At 43.5% G+C, this 23,989-nt stretch overlaps 1 protein-coding gene across 1 annotated transcript in view; it reads left to right on the top strand.

Annotated features, from left to right (window-relative positions):
* The window catches only part of lrp1bb (low density lipoprotein receptor-related protein 1Bb), a 346,624-nt gene that overhangs the window by 172,747 nt on the left and 149,888 nt on the right, over nucleotides 1-23,989 (top strand). Inside the window, exons 23-31 of the mRNA XM_039006274.1 lie at nucleotides 2,747-2,944; nucleotides 3,925-4,129; nucleotides 5,771-5,935; nucleotides 8,287-8,531; nucleotides 18,802-18,933; nucleotides 19,201-19,428; nucleotides 20,217-20,391; nucleotides 20,782-20,876; nucleotides 22,012-22,161. Coding sequence (XP_038862202.1) covers nucleotides 2,747-2,944; nucleotides 3,925-4,129; nucleotides 5,771-5,935; nucleotides 8,287-8,531; nucleotides 18,802-18,933; nucleotides 19,201-19,428; nucleotides 20,217-20,391; nucleotides 20,782-20,876; nucleotides 22,012-22,161 — 1,593 coding nt within the window. The remainder of the gene's footprint in view (nucleotides 1-2,746; nucleotides 2,945-3,924; nucleotides 4,130-5,770; nucleotides 5,936-8,286; nucleotides 8,532-18,801; nucleotides 18,934-19,200; nucleotides 19,429-20,216; nucleotides 20,392-20,781; nucleotides 20,877-22,011; nucleotides 22,162-23,989) is intronic.

Here is a 23,989-nt window from a genome sequence, read left to right as displayed (position 1 = left end):
GGATAAGAGCGTCTGCTAAATGACTAAAATGTAAATGTCGATTCAAGAGCGATGTATTTATATATGGTACTGGTAGAGTGTAACAAACTCCCGGCTGAGATAAAAACTGCCAGTCTTAGGTTAAAACACTCCTAGGTTCATGTTGAGATAGCCTCCTTGCCACGTGCAAAGCCACTCTACTCTGGTGGAGTGATATGTTAGTGAGTGTACAAAACATTAACTTCTTGTGGCTGCAGGGGAAGTATTGAGTAGCTTGGATGAAAGGTGCACAGAGGTGCCCAGAGTAAACAGCCTGCTGCTCAGTCATAGTTGCTAATATATGCATATTATTATTACTATTCGATAAAAACCACTCTGAAGTTTCTAAAACTGTTTGAATTATGTCTGTGAGTATAACAGAACTCATATGGCGGGCAAACACCTGAGAAAAAAACAAACAGGAAGTGGAAATTCTGAGGCTGGTCGATTTTCAACCAAGATCCCATTGAAATCACAGCGAGATATGAATGAGTTTGCACTTCCTACGGCTTCCACTAGATGTCAACAGTCTGTAGAACTTTGTCTGATGCCTCTACTGTGAAGGGTTGCCGAATGAGAGGGGAATTAGTCAGGTCTGCCATGACCCGACCATTCTTTGACCATGCGCGTTCACATGAGAGGGATCTCTGTTCCGTCGCTTATCTGAAGTCAATGTAATTCTCCGGTTGGAACGTTATTCAAGATTTATGTTAACAACATTCTAAAGATTGATTCAATACATCGTTTGACATGTTTCTACTGACTGTTACTGAACTTTTGGACATTTCGTCAGCTTTTAGGAAACACGCTTCGTGACTTTGGAATTGTTTACCAAACGCGCTAACAAAAGTAGCTAATTGGACATAAATAACGGACATTATTGAACAAATCAAACATTTATTGAGGACCTGGGATTCCTGGGAGTGCATTCTGATGAAGATAATCAAAGGTAAGGGAATAATTATCATGTAATTTCTGGTTTCTGTTGACTCCAACATGGCGGCTAATTTGACTATTGTTCTGAGCGCCGTCTCAGATTATTGCATGGTTTGCTTTTTCCGTAATAGTTTTTTAAAATCTGACACAGCGGTTGCATTAAGGAGGGGTATATCTATAATTCCATGTGTATAACTTGTATTATTATCTAAATTTATGATGAGTATTTCTGTTGAATCGATGTGGCTATGCAAAATCACTGGATGTTTTTGGAACTAGTGAACGAAACACGCCAATGTAAACTCAGATTTTTTTATATAAATATGAACTTTATCAAACAAAACATACATGTATTGTGTAACATGAAGTCCTATGAGTGTCATCTGATGAAGATCATCAAAGGTTAGTGATTAATTGTATCTATATTTGTGCTTTTTGTGACTCCTATCTTTGGCTGGAAAAATTACTGTGTTTGTCTGTGATTTGGCGGTGACCTAACATAATCGTTTGTGGTGCTTTCGCTGAAAATCCTATTTGCAATCGGACACTTTGGTGGGATTAACAACAAGATTACCTTTAAAATTGTATAAAACACATGTATGTTTGAGGCATTTTAATTATGAGATTTCTGTTGTTTGAATTTGGCGCCCTGCACTTTCACTGGCTGTTGTCATATCGATCCCGTTACCGGGATTGCAGCTATAAGAAGTTTTTAAGGACACCTGCTCTTTCCATGACATAGACTGACTAGGGGAATCTATTATCACTTGTTAAATCCACTTCAATCAGTGTAGATGAAGGGGAGGAGACAGGTGTTCTTAATGTTTTGTACACTGTATATCTACATATTGTGTATTTTATTTTTATTTATTTAACCTTTATTTAACTAGGCAAGTCAGTTAAGAACAAATTCGTATTTACATTCACGGCCTATCCCGGCCAAACCCTAACCCGGACGACGCTGGGCCAATTGTGCGACGCCCTATGGGACTCCCATTCACAGCCAATTTTGATACAGCCTGGAATCAAACTAGGGTCTGTAGTCACTAGCCTCTAGCACTGAGATGGAGAGCCTTAGACCGCTGCGCCACTCAGGAGCCCATGATTGAATGTATGGCACAGAAGGCCCATGTCACTTGTTTTGCCCTGCAGTCACATGCCTACCAATAGAGGACAACAATGGAAACAAGTCTGAGTTTTTATGTATATAATCCTTGTCAATTTTGGTAAATGTATTGGTTGCCTGGTGTGGCTTCTTTGTATATTTTAAATAGTCAAATCAAATAAATGTTCTGCGCACAATAGAAAACTGAGAATCAACCTCATTTAATTTTGACAAATGTACTATTGAGTCTGTGGTGACATTTCATGTATGCAAGGCTCTAGCTTTTGTACAGAGATTTTCAGGTATAACTGAATAATAAAGAATGAGCGACTTATCATCATCAGCAAGTAGCTAACATCCCTACTCCCTACAGTATCCAGTCTTTCTCATTGTGTTCATACTGTATGTGTCTCCATAGTGACGATGGGGTTTCTGCTCTGTGCATAACACAGACTAGTGGCAGTGCCCAGTCATGAAAGTGCATGATCCAGTGTGTGCATGGATGCACACGTGTCTGTGTGTTTGTGTGTGTGCAGTCATGCCCACCTGTGTGTTTCCTCCGCTAATGGCACCGGTTCAAATCACTTCCCCGGCTTCTGCCGCTCATGTTGGTTTTGTTGTGGCATCCGTTGCCTACGTTTTAACTTGTTCCTCTTCCTTCCCTCCCTTTGTCTTTCCTTTGGCCAGATCCCTTTGAGGCTTTCATCATCTTCTCTATCCGGCATGAGATAAGACGGATAGACCTTCACAAGCGGGACTACAGCCTGCTGGTGCCAGGGCTCCGGAACACCATTGCTCTTGACTTCCACTTTAATCGCAGCCTGCTTTACTGGACAGATGTGGTAGAGGATAAGATCTACAGAGGACGCCTCTCAGGCTCTGGAGGTATGTAGGTCCTATAAGTTACCTCTAAATGGTGTAATCTATGGTGCTTTCAAAATCTGAAGGTGCGTAGGTGTAAGCTACACAATAGATCCTAAGGGCTGTGATGTACTGACGCTTTCAGGCTCTTTAAGTACCTTGGCTAGGCAAAACATTAGATCTAAATGCTGGGATCTATTGGCAGAGGAGGATAAACATGGCTGTCTTCCCTCCCAATCTTCAACTGGAAGGCCTTTCAATTACACAGTTTAGTTCAATAAGGTTCTCAGTTTAGTTCTACTTAGCACCTCTCTGAAACTGTGAGCTGATACTGTCCCTCCATTGAATAGTTATTTCAGCAGGGTAATGCCAAGTATTACTGTGGGTATAATCTAGGCCCCTCAGTCGTCTTCCCACTGTCAAAGTGCATCTCTGAAGCCTTTGATGAGTTAGAACTTTTCATTAGGTTGGTGTTTTGTGCTGCGTTATATTCTGTGCGTCTGCTGCAATTGGACTTTTTCTCTCTTTCTCTCATTTTCTCCATGGGGCCATAGAATGTGTCCCGCTGCTGCACCTATTTCTCCCTTTTGTCATCCTTCCACAAAGGCTCCAGCAGCCGAGGATAATTGTAAACAGCTGGATTATAGACATACTGGGAAAACCTTTTATTTTTAATGGAACACTGTAGGAAACAATCTTCTTTTATGTCAATGTTATCTTCCTCATGAGTTTCTCTAGCTAGGGTTTTCTCCCCAGAAAATGTAATTTTGTTGGCAGACCAACAAACACATCCTCTCAATAGGGGGAAAATGATCAGGCTGAGTTGAATACATCCCTTCTCCACTCTTCTCTCACCTAGTGTGTGTATTGATGACCATGGTGCTGTGGGTTGGTCTGTCTCACCTGGTCTAAAGGGTGGTGTGGTGGTGGTCATGGTGCTAAAGGGTGGTGCTCTAACCGGGTGGTGTAGGGTGATGATGGTCCTGTGGTTGGTATTCCATCAGGTGTGACAGGGATTGAGGTGGTTGTGCAGCATGGGCTGGCCACTCCAGAGGGGTTGGCAGTGGACTGGATAGCAGGTAACCTGTACTGGATCGACAGTAACCTGGACCAGATCGAGGTGGCCAGGCTGAATGGAGAGATGAGGACCACACTGATAGCTGGAGGGATGGAGCATCCACGGGCCATTGCTCTGGACCCAGGACAAGGGTGAGTGCCTACTCACATCAGACCTGGGTTGAAATAGTCTTTGTTTCCTTTCAAATTTGTTGAGTGTTTGTTTCAGCCTGCCTGGAGTGCCAAATGGGCAGGGTTTACACTTTGGGGATTATTCAATTGTTTCTATTGTGCCAGATAAGCTCAATAAAGCACAGCTAAACTATTTTAAAGAAACAAATACTATTTGAATACAGGTCTGACTCACATACTGTACACACTCATAATAAGAAAAACAACATCCTTCATTTTCTTCTACTTCCTTCTCCCTTGATGTGTGATGATGTCTGCTATGTTAGGGTCCATTAAGTATACAAATATAGAATACATCGATAATAATACTGTGGACTCAATTCTAGTGATGACAAGTGATATGGCTCATCTTTTCCTCTTCCCTGACTCATGCACTTTACCACTCTTACTTTTTCTCTTTTAATACATGGCTTCAAGCCTTCAATTCATCTCTGAACAATCTCACAGGCACAAAGTTGGATGAAAAGAACAAAATTATGTTTTTTATTATAGTGTGTTTAGCCTAGTTCTTTAATTTATACATGGTGATGAATTACTTTTATTTGATTGTAAAATTAATTTGGTTTATTTTGTTTTAAAACTTCTTCCAGACATTCATAAAACATCTATTAAGTAGTCTTATAAGAAATGTATAGTCTGATCGTATATTCTTTCCCGCACTGCATATATTGGAGGGATGACTGTGTTTCAGAGGAGAACACATTAGGATTAATGGATGATTTCGGTGCCTACAGGCAAAGTTCCTCGCCAGAGCAATAATTCTAACGTAATTACTTGAATCCACTCAAAAGAGTAAGCCATTGATCTAAGGGGCCTGATCCAATGAATAAGGCTATTGAGCTGTACAAGGATGTTTCATTGCCTACAGTGCCTAATTTAAGCCTGCATTCCTACAGGGTCGGGTCTTTTGCCTGGTTTGGTGGGCAAAAGCAGGATAGTAGCCGTGTTTGGGAGACATGACTCTGTTGATGGTCATAGTAATCACCAGTGCTCATTTACAGGCTTTCATTGAGCTGTAGAAGGTCATAAAAACCAGATGGCTTCCTGTTCCAGCCAATGTCACAGATGCTGTGGAACACTGGTCTGTTTGGTGCTGTTCTAGGATCCACAGACTGCTGCCAATGTGTGTGTTTACGAATCCCATTTACGGCTGTACACACTGTATGTAATTATTCTAGTTTGCAGTGATGTTACATTGACAAACCAATGAAAAAGGGCTGAAGAATTGACACTGAAAATCATTACTAAATTGATTAATGCCTTTAGCCTTGTTTTTCCATAGGAATAATAAACATAATCTTCCATGTTAGCTTTTGTATTCAACACATGGTTTGAGTATCTAGGCTAGTTTATGCCGTCTAGTTCTGTCCATTGTCAAGTGATCTTAATCATTAATTTCTTTCTTCCATGGAGGCTTTTTCTTCAAGTCCTCTTTAATTAATGTCCTTGCATAAGTAGACCATGTCTCAGTTTTCTGTGGATCATCGGAATTTATTGTCTTCTGCTTGCTCTCCGTGGTCTAGTGCTGGTTACTGTAGAGCACTTTGTAGATGTAAAAAGATCTTTATGCATTCCTTTTCTTGATTGATTTAATGCCTTTAGAATCCTGTTCTGGACAGACTGGGATGCTACCTTCCCCCGTATCGAGGCTGCTTCAATGAGCGGAGGAGGACGACACATAGTGTTCAAGGACATGGAGATAGGAGCCTGGCCCAACGGACTAACTCTGGATCATCTGGAGAAGAGAATTGTGTGGACGGATGCTCGGTAGGTTCCTCACACAAAACAATGTTTTATGTAACCTTTATTTGCTTATAACCTTTACAGGTAAATTAAGAACAGATTCATACTTACATTGACAACCTATCAAGATGGGAGCACAGCTGTGATAAACAATAATTACATTGCAATGATACCTATTTGGATGCACATATGTCATAAGTATGAACGGCATGTTATCTACTTTGCCTCATCTCCTATAAGGACAGGTTGGTTGCTTGTAAATGGTAGTTCAATTACAGCGAACAGAAGACCAATTTATCTAAATGTGCTTTAACCACAGGAAGACATGTTGAGAATACATCACATGTAAACCTCCCCTTCTATTGTGACAATAAGCTTTCAAGATCTACATTCTACAGCATTTCCAAAACATATTACTGACAAACACACCTGATGACATCCTTGATAAAACGCCTTCCTCGCTATTTTACCTTATAATAGTGGTGTTTGGAACTGTGTTTTAAATTGTGGAGAATTCTGTTCATGTACCAAGTAAATAAGCAGCTGAAATGTATTTAGGCTTACATGACAACACCTACAGCTATTGTATGCAGTAATCATGTGCCTATGAACCAGCTTTATACTGTTAGCACTGAGGTAATGTGCCCTAGTAGGAAGTCCACTGTGTGCAGCTCATGGTGTTTGACCAGATACATTGCTATTTTACAGTAAAAAAAAATTGACAACGGACTTTCAGCATGCTTATATGGGAGGACATTCAACAAGCACAGCACAGCACTTACACAAATGACTGATGATTGGCTGAGAGACATTGATGATAAAAAGATTGGGGGGGCTGTTTTGTTAGACCTCAGTGTGGCCTTTGACATTATCGATCATAGTCTGCTGCTGGAAAAACATATGTGTTATGGCTTTATACCCCCTGCTATATTCTGGATAAAAAGTTTCCTGTCTAACAGAACATGGAGGGTGTTCTTTAATGGAAGCCTCTCTAACAGAATCAGGAATTCCCCAGGGTAGCTGTCTAGGCCCCTTACTTTTTTCAATCTTTACTAACGACATGCCACTGGCTTTGAGTAAAGCCAGAGTGGGTGGCAAGGAATTATATTTCTAAAACTTAAAGCCTTGTATTTGGGACAAATCATTCACTGAACCCTAAACCTCAACTAACTCTTATAACAAATAATGTGGGAATTGAGAAAGTTGAGGTGAATAAACTGTTGGATAAACTGTTGTAACCCTGGATTGTAAACTGTCATGGTCAAAACATATTGATCCAACAGTAGCAAAGATGAGGAGAAGTCTGTCCATAATAAAGCGCTACTCTACCTTCTTAACAGCACTATCAACAAGGCAGGTCCTACAGGCTCTAGTTTTGTCACAAGCTGTGGACTACTGTTCAGTTGTCGTGGTCAGGTGCCACAAGAAGGGACTTAGGAAAATTGCAATTGGCTCAGAACAGGGCAGCACGGCTGGACCTTGAATGTTCACAAAGAGCTAACATTAATAATATGCATGTCAATCTCTCCTGGCTCAAAGTGGAGGAGAGATTGACTTCATCACTATTGTATTTATGAGAAGTATTGACATGTTGAATGCGTTGAGCTGTATGTTTGAACTACTGGTGCACAGCTCGGACACCCATGCATACCCCACAAGACATGCCACAAGAGGCCGCTTCACTGTCCCCAGAACACACTATGGGAGGTGCACAGTACTACATAGAGCCATGAATACATGAAACTCTATTCCACATCAAGTAATTGATGCAAGCAGTGAAATTTGATTTTAAAAAACAAATAAAAATACACCTTATGGAACAGCGGGGACTGTTAAGCAACACATACATACATGTAGGCACAGACACTTGCATACACACACAATAACATACACACTATACACACACATACACATGGATTTTGTATTGTAGATATGTGGTAGTGGTGGGGTAGGGGCCTGAGGGCACACAGTGTGTTGTGAAATTCGTGAATGTAATATTTTTAAATCTACATAACTGCCTTAATTTTGCTGGACCCCAGGAAGAGCAGTTGCTGCCTTGGCAGGAGGATCCATAATAAATACAAATGCCTGACTAGTATTTTTATTGTATAGAGCCAGGCAACCTCATGATGACATTCATACCACCATATAACAGCTCTAATGCCATCTATGCTGCAATGTATTGTACTTCCATGGTTACTCTACCTGGCTCGTATGCATATACTGTATCTCTGTCTTTATACTGGAAAGAGACAATCTAATGACATCCCGATCATGTTTTCTCCCTCTAACAGCTCTCATGCCATCTTATCTGAGCTGTATGTTATCTATTCTGGCTGGTTACTGTACCTTCACCTATCTTCTCCCTTTCACAGCTCTGATGCCATCTACTCTGCACTGTACGATGGCAGTGGGATCATAGAGATCCTGAGGGGACATGAGTACCTGTCACACCCCTTCGCCGTGTCTCTGTTTGGGGGAAGTGTCTACTGGACAGACTGGAGGACCAACACCCTAGCCAGAGCCAACAAGTGGACGGGCCGTAACGTCACAGTGATCCAGAAGACCAGCGCTCAGCCCTTTGACCTGCAGATATTCCACCCTAGCAGACAGCCACAAGGTAACTAACACACTGCCTCAACCCTAATGTCCAGTGCTCAGCCGTTTGACCTGCAGATATTCCACCCTAGCAGACAGCCACAAGGTAACTAACACACTGCCCCAACCCTAATGTCCAGTGCTCAGCCCTTTGACCTACAGATATTCCACCCTAGCAAACAACCACAAGATAAACAGCCTAGACCTGTAGTCAAGCAACTGTAACCTTTGGTAATGCACATCAACTATTCCCTGAGAGTGTTGTCACTGTAGTGTATGGGGTGGTTTTTAGCACACAGATTAAGTTTATTCCTGGACTAAAAAGCATGCCTAACGGAGATTTTCCATATGAACGAGTTCCCTCACTTCCCTGTTGTATACTGAAAACTGGTTGCATAATAATGTATCAGATTTGGCCCATTATTTTCTAGTTGAACTGATGCTAGTCATAATGCCTATACATAAACTCTTAGAAAAAAAGTGTCTATTTAGTCCCCTCCTCTACTCCCTCTTCATCCACGACTGCGTAGCCGCACACGACTCCAAACACCATCATTAAGTTTGCCAACGACACGACTGTGTTTGGCCTGAACACCGACGACGATGAGACAGCTATAGAGAGCAGGTCAGTGACAACATCCTCTCCATCAAAGTCAGCAAGACAAAGAAACTAATCATGGACTACAGTAAAAGGAGGGCCGAGCACGCCCCCATCGTCATCAATGGGGCTGTAGTGGAGCGGGTTGAGAGCTTCAGGTTCCTCGGAGTCCACATCACTAAGGATCTATCATGGTCCACACACACCAACACAGTAGAGAAGAGGGCACGACAACACCTCTTCCCCCTCAGCAGGCTGAAAAGATTTGGCATTGGCCCTTAGATCCTTAAAAAGTTTACAGCTGAAACATTGAGAACATCTTGACTGGCTGCATCGATGTTTGGTATTGCAACTGCTTGGCATTCGACCGCAAGGCGCTACTGAGGGTAGTGTGTGCGGCCCAGTACATCACTGGGGCCGAGCTCCCTGCTGTCCAGGACCATTATACCAGGCGGTGCCAGAGGAAGGCCCTTAACATTTTCAAGGACTCCAGCCACCCAAGTCATAGACTGTTCTCTCTGCTACTGCATGGCTTGCCTTACCGCTGCACCAAGTCTGGAACCAACAGGTCCCTGAACAGCTTCTACCCCCAAGCCATAAGACTGCTAAATAGTTAGTCCGGGTAGCTATTTGGTTAACTATTAAACTATCTGCATTGAACCTTTTTGTGCTAACTTTTGAACTCATCACATATGCTTCTGCTACTGTTTATAATCTGTCACTTTTTTCCATATGTACAGTGTATATGTACATATCTACCTCAATTACCTCGTACCCCTGCACATCGACTCGGTACTGGTACCCCGTGTATATAGCCAAGTTATGGTTACTCATTGTTTATTTATTATTACTTTTATTATTACGTGTTTTACTTTTCTATTGTCTCTCTGTTTTCTTTCTCCTTTTATTGTTGGGAAGGGACTGTAACGAAACATTTGAACGTTAGTCTACACCTGTTGTTTACGAAGCATGTGCAAAATACAATTGTATTATAACCCTTTTTCACAGAGGGTTCTACCTGGAACCCAAAACAGTTCTACCTGGAACCCAAAAGGGTTATCCTATGGGGACAGCCAAAGAACGCTTTTGGAACACTTTTTTCTATGAGTGTATTGACTAAGAAGCATTTCTGAAAAGGTGAATCCCCTGTTGCATATAGAGAAGAAGAGAGAGAGTATAATGGTATTCATTTTAGCTGCTTCTCTGCCCTCATTGGGCCTGCCAATCATGGGGCTTCTCAGCATGCATACAATAAGAAAGGGGCTGAATGATTGAAAAAGGTGGTCATGCAGAGAATTAGATTGCATTAATGGTACCTCAGAATGTGTTTTCTCCCTCCGCCCAAATTAGGCTAATTGGTTCATGCTACAGTGTCAAGCCGTTTTTAAAATGAATTGAACCAGAATTAATGAAAGGAACTGCAGAATGAGAGCGGGCTACAATTAATCCTGTCAACACCGATGATAGCCTTTCTCTGTATATGCCCATTGGAAGTCAAATTAAAGGCACAAATGAAATAAATTATGCAGATTAAGGTGTATGGAAAGTAAAATAGGCTTACCAGTTGGCACCCTATTTAAGTTCTTAATCCGTTTGGCTCATCAATTTACTGATACACTACATGACCCAAAATATGTGGACACCTGCTCGTCGAACATCTCATTCCAAAATCATGGGAATTAATATGGAGTTGGTCCCCCTTTGCTGTTATAACAGCCTCCACTCTTCTGGGAAGGCTTTCCACTAGATGTTAGAACATTCCTGCAGGGACTTGCTTTCATTTAACCACAATCGCATTAGAGAGGTCAGGCATTGATGTTGAGCAATTAGGCCTGGCTCGCAGTCGACGTTCCAATTCATCCCAAAGCTGTTCGATGGGGTTGACGTCATGGTTCTGTGCAGGCCAGTCAAGTTCTTCCACAACGATCTCAACAAACCATTTCTGTATGGACCTTGTTTTGTGCTGTCACGATTGTCTTGATATGAGAGATTGGACCAAGGCGCAGCATGATATGAATACATCTTCTTGTTTATTATACGAAGACGTAACACGAAACACTTATACAAACTAACAAAAAACAACAAACGACCGTGAAGCTACAAACGCAAGTGCACACACAAACTACTTACGTTCAACATAGACTAGACATAGAAAATGACCCACAAACAGCTAAAGCCTATGGCTGCCTTAAATATGGCTCCCAATCAGAGACAACAATAACCAGCTGTCTCTAATTGAGACCCAATTCAGGCAACCATAGACTTTCCTAGACACCTACACTGAACATTAAACCATCTATTCTACTAAACCCCCTAAACCAAACAACACCCTAGACAATACAAAAAACACATACTTCACCATGTCACACCCTGACCCAACTAAAATAATAATGAAAACAAAGATAACTAAGGCCAGGGTGTGACATAACCCCCCCCTTAAGGTGCGAACTCCGGGCGCACCAGCATCAAGTCTAGGGGAGGGTCTGGGTGGGCGTCTGTCCACGGTGGCGGCTCTGGCACTGGTCGTGGTCCCCACCCCACCATAGTCACTACCCGCTTACGTAGCCTCCTCCAAATGGCCACCCTCCACATTAACCCCACTGGATTAAGGGGCAGCACCGGACTAAGGGGCAGCACCGGACTAAGGGGCAGCACCGGACTAAGGGGCAGTACCGGACTAAGGGGCAGCACCGGACTAAGGGGCAGCACCGGACTAAGGGGCAGCACCAGGATAAGGGGCAGCACCAGGATAAGGGGCAGCTCCGGACTGAGGGACGGCAGCTCCGGACTGAGGGACGGATCCTGGCTGGATGACTGCTCTGGCGGATCTTGGCTGGACGGCTCTGGCGGATCCTGTCTGGTTGGCGGCTCTGGCAGATCCTGTCTGGTTGGCGGCTCTGGCAGATCCTGTCTGGTTGGCGGCTCTGGCAGATCCTGTCTGGTTGGCGGCTCTGGCAGATCCTGTCTGGTTGGCGGCTCTGGCAGATCCTGTCTGGTTGGCGGCTCTGGCAGATCCTGACTGACGAATGGCTCTAGCGGCTCCTGACTGACTAACGGCTCTGACGGCTCGGGACAGACGGGCGGCTCTAATGGCTCGGGACAGACGGATGGCTCAGACGGCACTGGGCAGACGGATGGCTCAGATGGCGCTGGGGAGACGGATGGCTCAGATGGCGCTGGGGAGACGGATGGCTCAGATGGCGCTGGGGAGACGGATGGCTCAGATGGCGCTGGGGAGACGGATGGCTCAGATGGCGCTGGGGAGACGGATGGCTCAGATGGCACTGGGCAGACGGATGGCTCTGGCCGGAATAGGCGCACTGTAGGCCTGGTGCGTGGTGCCGGAACTGGAGGCACCGGGCTAAGGACACGCACCTTCAGGCTAGTGCGGGGAGAAGGAACAGGGCATACTGGACCCTGGGGACGCACATTAGGCCTAGTGCGTGGTGCCGGAACTGGTGGTACCGGGCTGGGGACACGCATCTCAGGGCTAATGCGGGGAGCAGCAACAGGATGCACAGGACTCTGGAGACGCACAGGAGGCTTGGTGCGTGGTGCCGGAATTGGTGGTACCGGGCTGGAGACACGCACCATAGGACGAGTGCGTGGAGGAGGAACAGGGCTCTGGAGACACACTGGAAGCCTGGTGCGTGGTGTAGGCACTGGTGGAACTGGACTGGGGCGGGGAGGTGGCGCCGGAAATACCGGACCGTGCAGGCGTACTGGTTCCCTTGAACACCGAGCCTGCCCAACCTTACCTGGTTGAATGCTCCCCGTCGCCCGACCAGTGCGGGGAGGTGGAATAACCCGCACCGGGCTATGTAGGCGAACCGGGGACACCATGCGTAAGGCTGGTGCCATGTATGCCGGCCCGAGGAGACGCACTGGAGACCAGACGCGTTGAGCCGGCATCATGGCACCTGGCTCAATGCCCAATCTAGCCCTACCAGTGCGGGGAGGTGGAATAACCCGCACCGGGCTATGAACACGTACAGGAGACACCGTGCGCTCTATTGCGTAACACGGTGTCCGCCTGTACTCCCGCTCTCCACGGTTAGCCTGGGAAGTGGGCGCAGGTCTCCTACCTGCCCTCGGCCCACTACCTCTTAGCCCCCCCCCAAGAAATTTTTGGGTAGTACTCGCGGGCTTCCAGCCTTGCCTCCGTGCTGCCTCCTCATATCGCCTCCTCTCGGCTTTCGCTGCCTCCAGCTCTTCACGAGGGAGGCGATATTCTCCCGGTTGTGCCCAAGGTCCCTTTCCATCTAATATCTCCTCCCATGTCCATGAATCCTTGATGCCTTGATCCTGTTGCCGCTTGTCATGCTGCTTGATCCGGGTTTGGTGGGTCATTCTGTCACGATCGTCTTGATATGAGAGATTGGACCAAGGCGCAGCATGATATGAATACATCTTCTTGTTTATTATACGAAGACGTAACACGGAACACTTATACAAACTAACAAAAAACAACAAACGACCGTGAAGCTACAAACGCAAGTGCACACACAAACTACTTACGTTCAACATAGACTAGACATAGAAAATGACCCACAAACAGCTAAAGCCTATGGCTGCCTTAAATATGGCTCCCAATCAGAGACAACAATAACCAGCTGTCTCTAATTGAGACCCAATTCAGGCAACCATAGACTTTCCTAGACACCTACACTGAACATTAAACCATCTATTCTACTAAACCCCCTAAACCAAACAACACCCTAGACAATACAAAAAACACATACTTCACCATGTCACACCCTGACCTAACTAAAATAATAATGAAAACAAAGATAACTAAGGCCAGGGTGTGACATGTGCACAGGGGCATTGTCATGCTGAAACACGGCCTTCCCCAAACTGTTGCCAAGTTGGAAGCACAAATCATCTAGAATGTCATTGTGTGCTGTAGCATTAAGATTTCCCTTCACTGGAATTAAGGGTCCTAGCCCAAACCATTATTCCTCCTCCACTAAACTTTTGGCATCCGCCAAACCCAGATTCTTCTGTAGTCTGCCAGATGGTGAAGTTTGATTCATCACTCCAGCGAATGTTTCCACTGCTCCGGAGTCCAATGGCGGCGAGCTTTACACCACTCCAGCCAACACTTGACATTGCGCATGATGATCTTAGGCTTGTGTGCGGCTGCTCGGCCATGGAAACCCATTTCACGAAGCTCCCGACGAACATTTCTTGTGCTGACGTTGCTTCCAGAGGCAGTTTGGAACTCGGTAGTGAGTGTTGCAACTGAGGATAGACCATTTCTACACGCTTCAGCAGTCCCATTCTGTGAGTTTGTTTTGCCTACCACTTTTCGGCTGAGCCGTTGTTGCTCCTAGACATTTCCACTTCAGAATAACAGCACTTATAGTTGACCGGGGCAGCTCTAGCAGTGCAGAAATTTGAAGAACTGCCTTGTATCCTATGACGGTGCCACGTTGAAAGTCACTGAGCTCATCAGTAAAGTCATTCTGCTGCTAATGTTTGTCTATGGAGATTGCATGGCTGTGTGCTCAATTTTATACACCTGTCAGCAACGGGTGTGGCTGAAATAGCTGAATCCACTCATTTGAAGGAGTCGCCAGAGCGTGATGAGCGACGTAAAGCCCCCCCACCCAAACCCTCCCCTATCCCGGGCTACGCTGGGCCAATTGTGCGCCGCTCTATGGGACTCCTGGTCACGGCCGGTTGTGACACAGCCTGGGATCGAACCCGGGTCTGCAGTGACGCGTCAACCACTGCGATGCAGTGCCTTAGACTGCTGCGCCACTCAGGTGGCCTATATAGTGTATTTTCAGTAGATTTGTGTTTATTTCTCCTTGACTATAGGTTCAGGTCAGATGTCATAGCACAAGGTCTGAATATTTGACTCTCATGTAATATGCAAAATCAATACTTTTGGTCCCCTAAAATTAGGGGAAATGGTTCACCCAATATGCACTTTCACCACGTATCAAATCCAAAGTGCTGGAGTACAGAGCCAAAACAACAACAAATGTGTGACTGTTCTAATACTTTTGCAGCTCACTGTATATTTCCAGGCTTAGATTATAGCATTGATTGGGTGTTCATTCATTGCTCTTTGTTTCTAAAAGCATTTGTGAAAATGGATCTGTAAACAGAGCTGCTAGTCAAAGAAATCATAATATCTTGGATTGTCTTTAGGGTGTGGTTTGTTCTCACACCCTTAAAAATGATATCTTCACAGCTGAGTTAAAAATATCTCCCCTTTTAGCTTTCTATGAATGTAAACCGCTATCCATGAATGGGCATTAGTACTCTAGTAATCTGGTTTGCATCTATTTAGCAATCTCAAAATGATGCCAATGTGGTAGGAGTTAATTTGGCTGTTTCGTCCTCTGTATCTGCCTGCTCGTGACTGTTCTGCATAGATAAGTGTGAGGAAATTGAACTGCATTTCCGAAGAAGCCAGTAAGTATGCCTAATCCCATTTTAAAGAGCCCAGTGGGCGAAACTTGGGTAATATCAAGCCAGCCAGTCCCAAAGCCTGGAGATACTGGTGGTCTCTGCTTGGCCCTGCAGATCTGGACCAGAGAGACTGTGGGAGGGAGGGAGGTAGTGAAAATTAAAGGGAGACTACTGGAGACCTGTGGGGGCTACAGTACTTGTCTCTGGGGGTGTTTGGTGGGTGCCAAAACTGGAGCTTGTCTGGGGGCGTCAACAGTCTGGTTGTAAATACATTATGTGTGGCAGGGGAGGGGGGGATGGGTAACATGAGGTTTGAAAACGGGAGGAGGTGCCAATGATTAGTTAAGGGGAATGCTGGTCCCAAGGCCTCACAGTGAGGAACTGTAATTGGTTAGTTATAGCTGCAATAACACATCAAACAGAACGCTCTCCCCTCCCAGCACTGGTGATCCGCAGCAGGCTCATATGATCATATTGGAAATTAAATGAATAGTATCAAAACATTTGTACAATGATGTCTCAAGATATAACCATCGTACTTATATTATATTTACAACGACACAATACAGTGTTGTAAGTATCAGTATTTGAGTTATGATGATTTTATATAAAGTATTCTGTATTCATGGCTGCATTAATGCAATCAAATCTACTGACTGTGCCTAAAATGTTATTAAACAAAAGGACCTCTGAATGTATCTCCACATCTTTGCACTATGCTTGCTGAGAATAGGAAGGAATACATCTGATCAGCATGCATAGTGCATTGAATCACTGCATGGAAGTAAGCAGCTGCTTCAAATACAAGCGGGGTGATACTATTGGAAGCTATAATGAGCATTTTGTATTCAGATAACGGGCACCGAACATTTACAAGGTAAATATGTGGCTTTCCTACACAGCCCCCTTGTCGCATTTGCTTGTGAGTGGCAGAGAAAGAAAAAGAGGTGTGTTGATGATAATACAACGTGAATATAACACCCAGGGCTTGACAGAGCCACTACTCCCTGCGCTAGATAAACACAAACACGTTGAATTAATAATCAGATTTTGAAAATACACCGCTATTTGCTGCTGAATATCTATTCAGTCGCATTAAAAAGAAAATTAAGCTTTCAAAACAGAGACTTTAAACAACAACATAATACACTTCACATATTGTACTGTAACAGTTACCATGACTACCTGAGATCTTTTTTGAATATTCTAGCACCTCCTGAGAGTTTAGATACATTTTATAACAGTGAAGTGCCCCAGCTTACATGACATTTTAGTCATTTATCAGACTTATCCAGAGCTTCGTACAGTAGTGAGTGCATACATGTTTGTACTTTTTTGTGATGGTCCTCCTTGGGAATCAAATCCACAACCATGGCGTGGAAAGCACCATGCTCTACCAACTGAGCCACACAGGACTGGACATTACGTATTATACCCAGTAGACTTTACGGTTTTGATTTGAAAGATATCAGTCTTTGGGCACCAGCTTTTCTCTGTTCTCTGCGTCGGCTAAGCATGGGGGTTATTTATTTATGAGATGTCTGCCAGTCTAGAAATGAACAGTCTTTCCCCTGTTATTGTAATTTCTTATGGCTATGATTCAGCTGACTGCTGAACTGTATTCAGGCTTTTATTTCCTATCATGAGTCGTGTTGTCGGGTATGTTTTCAACTCACGCAGACAGAGCCATTTTCTCTACTAAACCATGTGAATGTATAATGGATTCAGCGAGACATAGTGCAGGAAATGAGTTTGGAAATGAGTTTGTCAAGCTTGTTTTGGGTAAATCACTGCAAAAATTGATCTTTGTGTCTTGTATGAAAATGTACCAAAGGGAAATAACTGTCCAATCTAAAAACCTGTGCATTTATTTATCTGAAGTGACTTGGTGTTGACAAAGGAGGAATTCTAGTGTCTGTTCGTATGCTGCTTATATACTGCTGGATCACTGTGGGGTTAAACCTTAGCAATATCCCACCAGACTTGTGCAATGAAATCAGTCTGGAGGAAATGTCAGCACATACAGGTTAATGTTGGGATTTAAGAGTGGGCAGTTTTGGGCAGTGGTTGTGGTCCTACAATAACAGACTTGATGGAAGAGGTAAAGTCACTGTAAACTCTGAGGGAGGGAGGGAGGGAGAGAGAGAGAGAGAGAGAGAGAGAGAGAGAGAGAGAGAGAGAGAGAGGTAGAGGTAGAGGTAGAGGTAGAGGTAGAGGTAGAGGTAGAGGTAGAGGTAGAGAGACAGAGAGAGACAGAGACGAGGTCGTGAACTCCTTAGGAGTCAGACAAATGAGTTCCAAGAGGCCTGTCTGTCAGCCAAGCCTTACCAGGAATAGGGAGTTATTTTACCATTTCTTGATTACTCTTTAGTTTGTATAATTAGGTTTGCTGGGTCAGCATCCGTTACAAATGCAACTGTTCTAAAGATGTCCAGCCTACCCTGCCCATTTCTCCCAATGTATGCCAGTGGTTTAAACCACTTGAAAGCAGTGTTGAATCAAGAGAGCCAAGGTGGATGTTGAGTTGGGTAGTGTTATGTGTGGATAAGGTGGAGTGCCATCTGGTCAGCCCAACTGTAACTGAGGGAGTCAGTGATATGGTTGAGCAGTACATGTGACCAACTGGCCATTGAAAAACATTACACCCAGGTTGTTGCAGCTGTTCCTTTATTTCCTGCTCTTGACCTTTTCGATGGGTGTTAACGTTCCAGAATAGCCCTTTAATCATATTGGTCTGCTGAAAACTACAGAACTAAGCACCTGTATTTTCTGTTTTTATAAGCTTTGGTGCCTTTTACTGTTTACTCTGTCAGGAAGGTGAGCAAACCTTTGATCATATACCCAAAAGCATATCATGTTCTTGTACTTCAGCACTACCACTTCCTCTGAGATATATAGAGTGGACTTCCTACAAAGGATTCCCACAAAAATGTGACTCTTGGGAGGCTTTTTGTTTCAACTGACAGAAATGTGAGCTTTCCTGTTGAATCATATATGTGGTGAAAGCTTTAAGTGCACATTCATGTATTTATGGCGGCAGGTAGCCTAGTGGTTAGAGCGTTGGACTAGTAACCGAAAGGTTGCAAGATCAAATCCCTGAGCTGACGAGATAAAAAATTGAAAATAAGAATTTCTTCTTAACTGACTTGCCTAGTTAAATAAAGGTAAAATAAATAATAATTGTCATGGGCCAAGTGTTTCTCCTTTTTCATTCTTTCTGCTGACAATTTTCTCTCTCTTTCTCTCTGTCTCTCTCGCACTCCTTCAGCGTCTAACCCATGTGAAGAGAATGATGGGTGTGGCCCGTGCTCACACATGTGTCTCATTAATTACAACCGTACTGCGTCCTGCACTTGTCCACACCTCATGAAGCTGTCTCCCAACAAACAATCTTGCTTCGGTGAGTGGGACGGCCGTCTTCAATCTTTTAACACACCTGTATCTATCCTTTTCATTATCAAAGTCACAAAAGAGTGGGAGATTGTGCACAGTCACATAACAAAGAACCATAAAGAATGCCAGAATAATTTGTTTAGCATATTCATTATTTCATTGGCACTTGTATATCATATGTTACACCCATAACCATATCTGACTTAAAAGGTCAACCACTTCACAAATCAGTGGTAGCCATTGATATTTCTCTCCCCATCTGATTTTACCATAGTGTTGAAAAGATTCCTCCTGTACGTCAGGCGGTCAGAGATCCGTGGGGTGGATATTGACAACCCTTACATGAACGTCATGACAGCACTTACCGTCCCAGACATCGATGACGTCACCGTTGTGGATTATGATGCCCAGGAGGAGAGGATCTACTGGGCGGATGTGAAAACACAGACCATCAAACGGGCCTTCATCAACGGCACCTGGCTGGAGACTGTCATCTCTGGAGGTAGTTACTGGCTCAATCCCAGATTTTGACCAGGGTCGATATGACTCTTGTCAAAAGTAGTGCACTATGTAGGGAATAGGGTGCCACCTGGGACGCACCCACTCGCTGTTCTTTCTAAGTGTGTAACTCGGAGAGATGATAATGTAACTGAGATGGATGAGTCATGATGACTTGTGTAAGCTCTCCTAAGCTAATTCCCAGGCTTTAGCTCCATTGGCTAACACAGTCTTGTGGTGTGCAGAAACTCTGGCTACAATACTTTATAGGCCTGTCAATAACGTAGTGCCAGTGTCTGCCACTCATTTAATTAACATCATTTACATTAAATTTTCTGATTGGCATTGCAAAGGGATGAAAGCCCCATCGGAACTAACTTCTGCAATTATTGTTTGTTTCATTGTGTCTGAAAGGCTTTGATTGGAAGCTCTGTTTTGACAAATTGCATGAAAGCACGTTGTCAAAGCACAAAAGACAATTGCTGTTTTTCAGGAAGTGTCTCCTCTCTCATCCTAATTTGCATTCTTGATATTTGCACTGGAGATTTAATTCATTGCCCCTGATAAAGAACAGAACAAAAACCTGCTGGCATAAGCTTTTTTACACATTCTATTATAATGTTCACTATCGCTGTATTTTTCAAGTAATGTTTTATACCAATGTTTTATCGTACTGTTTGCTGTCCCAAGGTCTGCAGATGAATCTGTCTAACTCATGACCCCTGTTACTCCATGTAAAACACATTGTTGGATGCTGGATTGACAGCCTCCCTCTCTTTGTTTTCCCCTCAGATATACTAAACTGCCGTGGGCTGGCTTTAGATTGGCTCTCTAGGAACTTGTACTGGCTCAGCTCAGAGAATGACGAGTCTCAAATCAATGTCGCCCGCCTGGATGGGTCCCTGAAGACATCTGTCATTCATGGGATTGATAAACCAAGGTGCCTTGTCGTGCACCCCGCCAAGGGGTAAGTAGATTAAACACCACAGCATCTGTGTACTTCATCATTATCTTCCGGGACTCAACATCAACAAGGTATTAGGAAATCTTAATTTTGTTTAAACAAAAACAAAAACCTTCCAAGGTAGACATGACACTTTGACATGTTTTTATAACAGTGAATTCCCATGCTTCTCTCGTGAAAATAAAACTTGTTCATAGAATTTGTAGCATTATTCAGTGTAAATATATAGATTGTATGCAATTTAGTTGCACAGTATCAACATTAATAACGTGAGCAGCTCTCACGAACTACAACTAAATTGAACAAATTCATTAAGAACTAGGAACTTATTGTAAAGTAGAACTGTAAAAATGTAATGTGCAATGTCTGTGTAATTATATTCTTTCACATTAGGAAAATCTACTGGACAGATGGCAACACAATAAACATAGCCAACATGGATGGGAGCAACAGCAAGGTCCTTCACCAGAACCAACGGGAACCAGTCGGTCAGTTGAACATTATAGCTCTGTTTGTTCAGACTGCGGAACACTACTGCCTGTTCCAACACTCTATGATTCCAACATTCTATATCATGGGACAGATTCAGAGGAGCAGTCCAACAACATGCTGGCAGTATCTACCCTGTCCACTGTATGGTGTACATTTTAGGACATCCCTACGAGGAGGCCAGGGCTACTTTGTATGTCATTGGGTGTAGGGATGTCCTAAAATGTACACCATTCAGTTAATGTCTCCTCATAATGAGCACTAGGTGAATTTGTTTGTGTATTTCCAAAGATACAAAGATAGCATCTTTCCAAATGGTAGAGGTTGAAATCATTTGGTACACTTGAACTAACTGAAAACCTCTTCTGCTGCCATACACAGTTGTTCAACCTGAACTTCTACCGTATACTCAGATGATACAAGCTTCAGTGCACAATTGTTCATCTGCAGGTTCACGCCTCAAGCAGCATGTTCTTACAGCACAAACAGACCTGCAAGGTCAAGTCTTCACTTTCTCAGATAAACACAGTACCGTTGTCTTCACTGTGTCTGTCGGGTAGTCTTGGTATGCCCTGTCAGATATATAAATTGCCAGCGTGCCATATACATCACATGACTTCATTGATGATGATGGGCCAGACCTGGGGACGTTGGTAAATGAATGATGTGTTGTGAATGGGAATACAGGCGCACGCACACAGACACACACACAAACACACACCATGGGTGACAGAGCTGTCCACAAACACAATTGAAGTAGCCCCCAGTTGCCACCATCAATAGTGCCATTCTGTCAAATCTCATCATGTCTGCTAGAGAATGGATTTAAAAAGGAAGGAGTCACTCTCTGGTCAAATGATTTATAATGTCAAATGGAGGTCATAGAGAAATCACAGGCAGGCTGCGACGAATCCTTCCAACAACCTCACACACATGAAACATGCACACACACGCAGGCACTCACACAAACACACGTGCGCACACATGCACCCATGACACATGCACACACACAAGCAGGCACGGACACACTCGCAAACACACACACATGTGCACGCTCATACGTACACTCACTCCTATAGATGCAAACATAGTCCTACATCCAAGTCACTAGCCCCCTTTCATTCTTCTCCCCAGGTCTCTCTCTAGACTACACAGCCAACAAGCTGTACTGGATCAGCTCTGGTAATGGCACTATCAACAGGTGCAATGTGGACGGTAGTGGTCTGGAGGTGCTGGAGAGCATGAAGAGGGAGCTAACCAAAGCCTCGGCCCTGGCTGTTATGGGTGAGTTGTGGCTAGTTTAAAACGTAGTGTACCCACTACGTAGGTAAAAAAAACTATTGACATAAAGAGTAGATGAATCTTCCCTCTGTTGTATTGTGAAACGTTTGGACTCAAAGGTCTTCATCAGGCTGGAATAGTGGAGCATGTCAGCCAGTGAATCAGATCCCCGTCATGGATTAAGGGAGAAAGTGGGGAGGCTTAGGGCCTAGGCCTGTACATGTTGCTAGTTAAGTGGCTCCTGGATAAAGCCATTTAACCAGTGTTGTGGTATGACTGTGACAGTTCTGCTTCACTCTGTGTGAAATTGTCTGGGCATTAGATAATTAAACCACTGGCTGGAGCTGCATGTTGATTGATGATAGATGATTTTTTTTTGTAATGAAAATGGATGTGGATGCCCATAGTGGAGTGTTGTTGCTTTGTATCAGTGCTGGATCTAATATGTTGGACGTTATTACTGCGACATGGTGCTTCTTTTCAATAAGATGGCATTTCTTTCTCAATACTATTTGTTTTGTTGTGCCATTGCACCATACATAATACAAAGACTCACGCATGACTGAACTGATTCTAAAGCTTGGTCACACTTTAATGAAAAAGCCTATGTAGGTCACTGTCGAGTCTAAGGTGAAACATTTGCAAGGAGTTTGGAATCTGTGAATGAAACTTTTTCAATAAATAAATAGTGGGAATAGAAATACTGTGGAACTATTATTCTCCATTATTTTTCCTCCACTGGCTACTAGTCAGCCATATGGTAGATCTTAAAACAAAGAGAGGAATGTTTGGCCTCAGAGGATTAAAAAAACATACATTCCAAACATTGAAGTATAGGTTGTTAATGTGATTGATTTAAGACCAGATGGAAAAGGAGAAGGAAGACCACAGTCTCATAAGACATTTAATTCAGCACACAGCATCTGGCTTCATAATTGCATTACTCTCACTACACCATTTTGGATTCAGGATACACATTTTAAATAACTACACGTCCTAACAGTTACAATCTGGACAATTGGGAGGAAACCTCTTGCTGTACAAAGACACATGTCTGTTTGCCAGGAGTGGTAATGAGAAGCAGTGGCAGAAGGTTGCTGTTTTAACTTGGTGTTGACGGTCAGAAGTGTGGTCAAAGGAAGATTCATTCTCCTTTGATGCACCGTATTTAGTGATCATAATGCAGTCCTTCCGCATTTCTCAGCAAACGAACAAGTGTGCCTCTCCCTCGCTGCAAGTTTAAAAATACTAATTACATGGTCAGAAAATAAGGAAACAACAATTGAAGTTCACTACTTTATAGTGTCGGCTTAGAGTCCGGAGGTATTGAAGTTGGAACGAATGTGACAATGCATTTATCTATGCATAGTCACTTCACCCCCACCTACATGTATAAATTACCTCAACTAACCTGTACCCCCGTACACTGACTCGGTACCAGTGCCTCCTGTATATAGCCTCGCTATTGTTATTATATTGTGTTACTTTTTCTTTTTTTTAACTTGACTTTATTTGGTAAATATTTTCTTAACTCATCTTGAACTGCACTGTTGGTTAAGGGCTTGTAAGTAAGCATTTCACGGTAAGGTCTACACTTGTTGTATTCGGTGCATGTGACAAATAAAGTTTGATTTGATTTTGATTTACTTCATATACAGTACATTGAACACTTAAGTTTGCAACTTACGACCATTTTTTTGTTTTACTTTATGTTGGAAGCACAGTAAAGTAAAAATGTTCTTGCTGTTAAAATGGTGACTTTATCGCATTCCACAAAATGTGAGCCGGAATGCAAGACGACAGCTTGAAAGCAGTAGAAGGTTACAGTAGA

This window comes from Salvelinus namaycush, chromosome 13 (assembly GCF_016432855.1).
Source record: "Salvelinus namaycush isolate Seneca chromosome 13, SaNama_1.0, whole genome shotgun sequence".
NCBI classification, from domain to species: Eukaryota; Metazoa; Chordata; class Actinopteri; order Salmoniformes; family Salmonidae; genus Salvelinus; species Salvelinus namaycush.
This window is presented reverse-complemented; position numbering and strand designations above follow the sequence as displayed.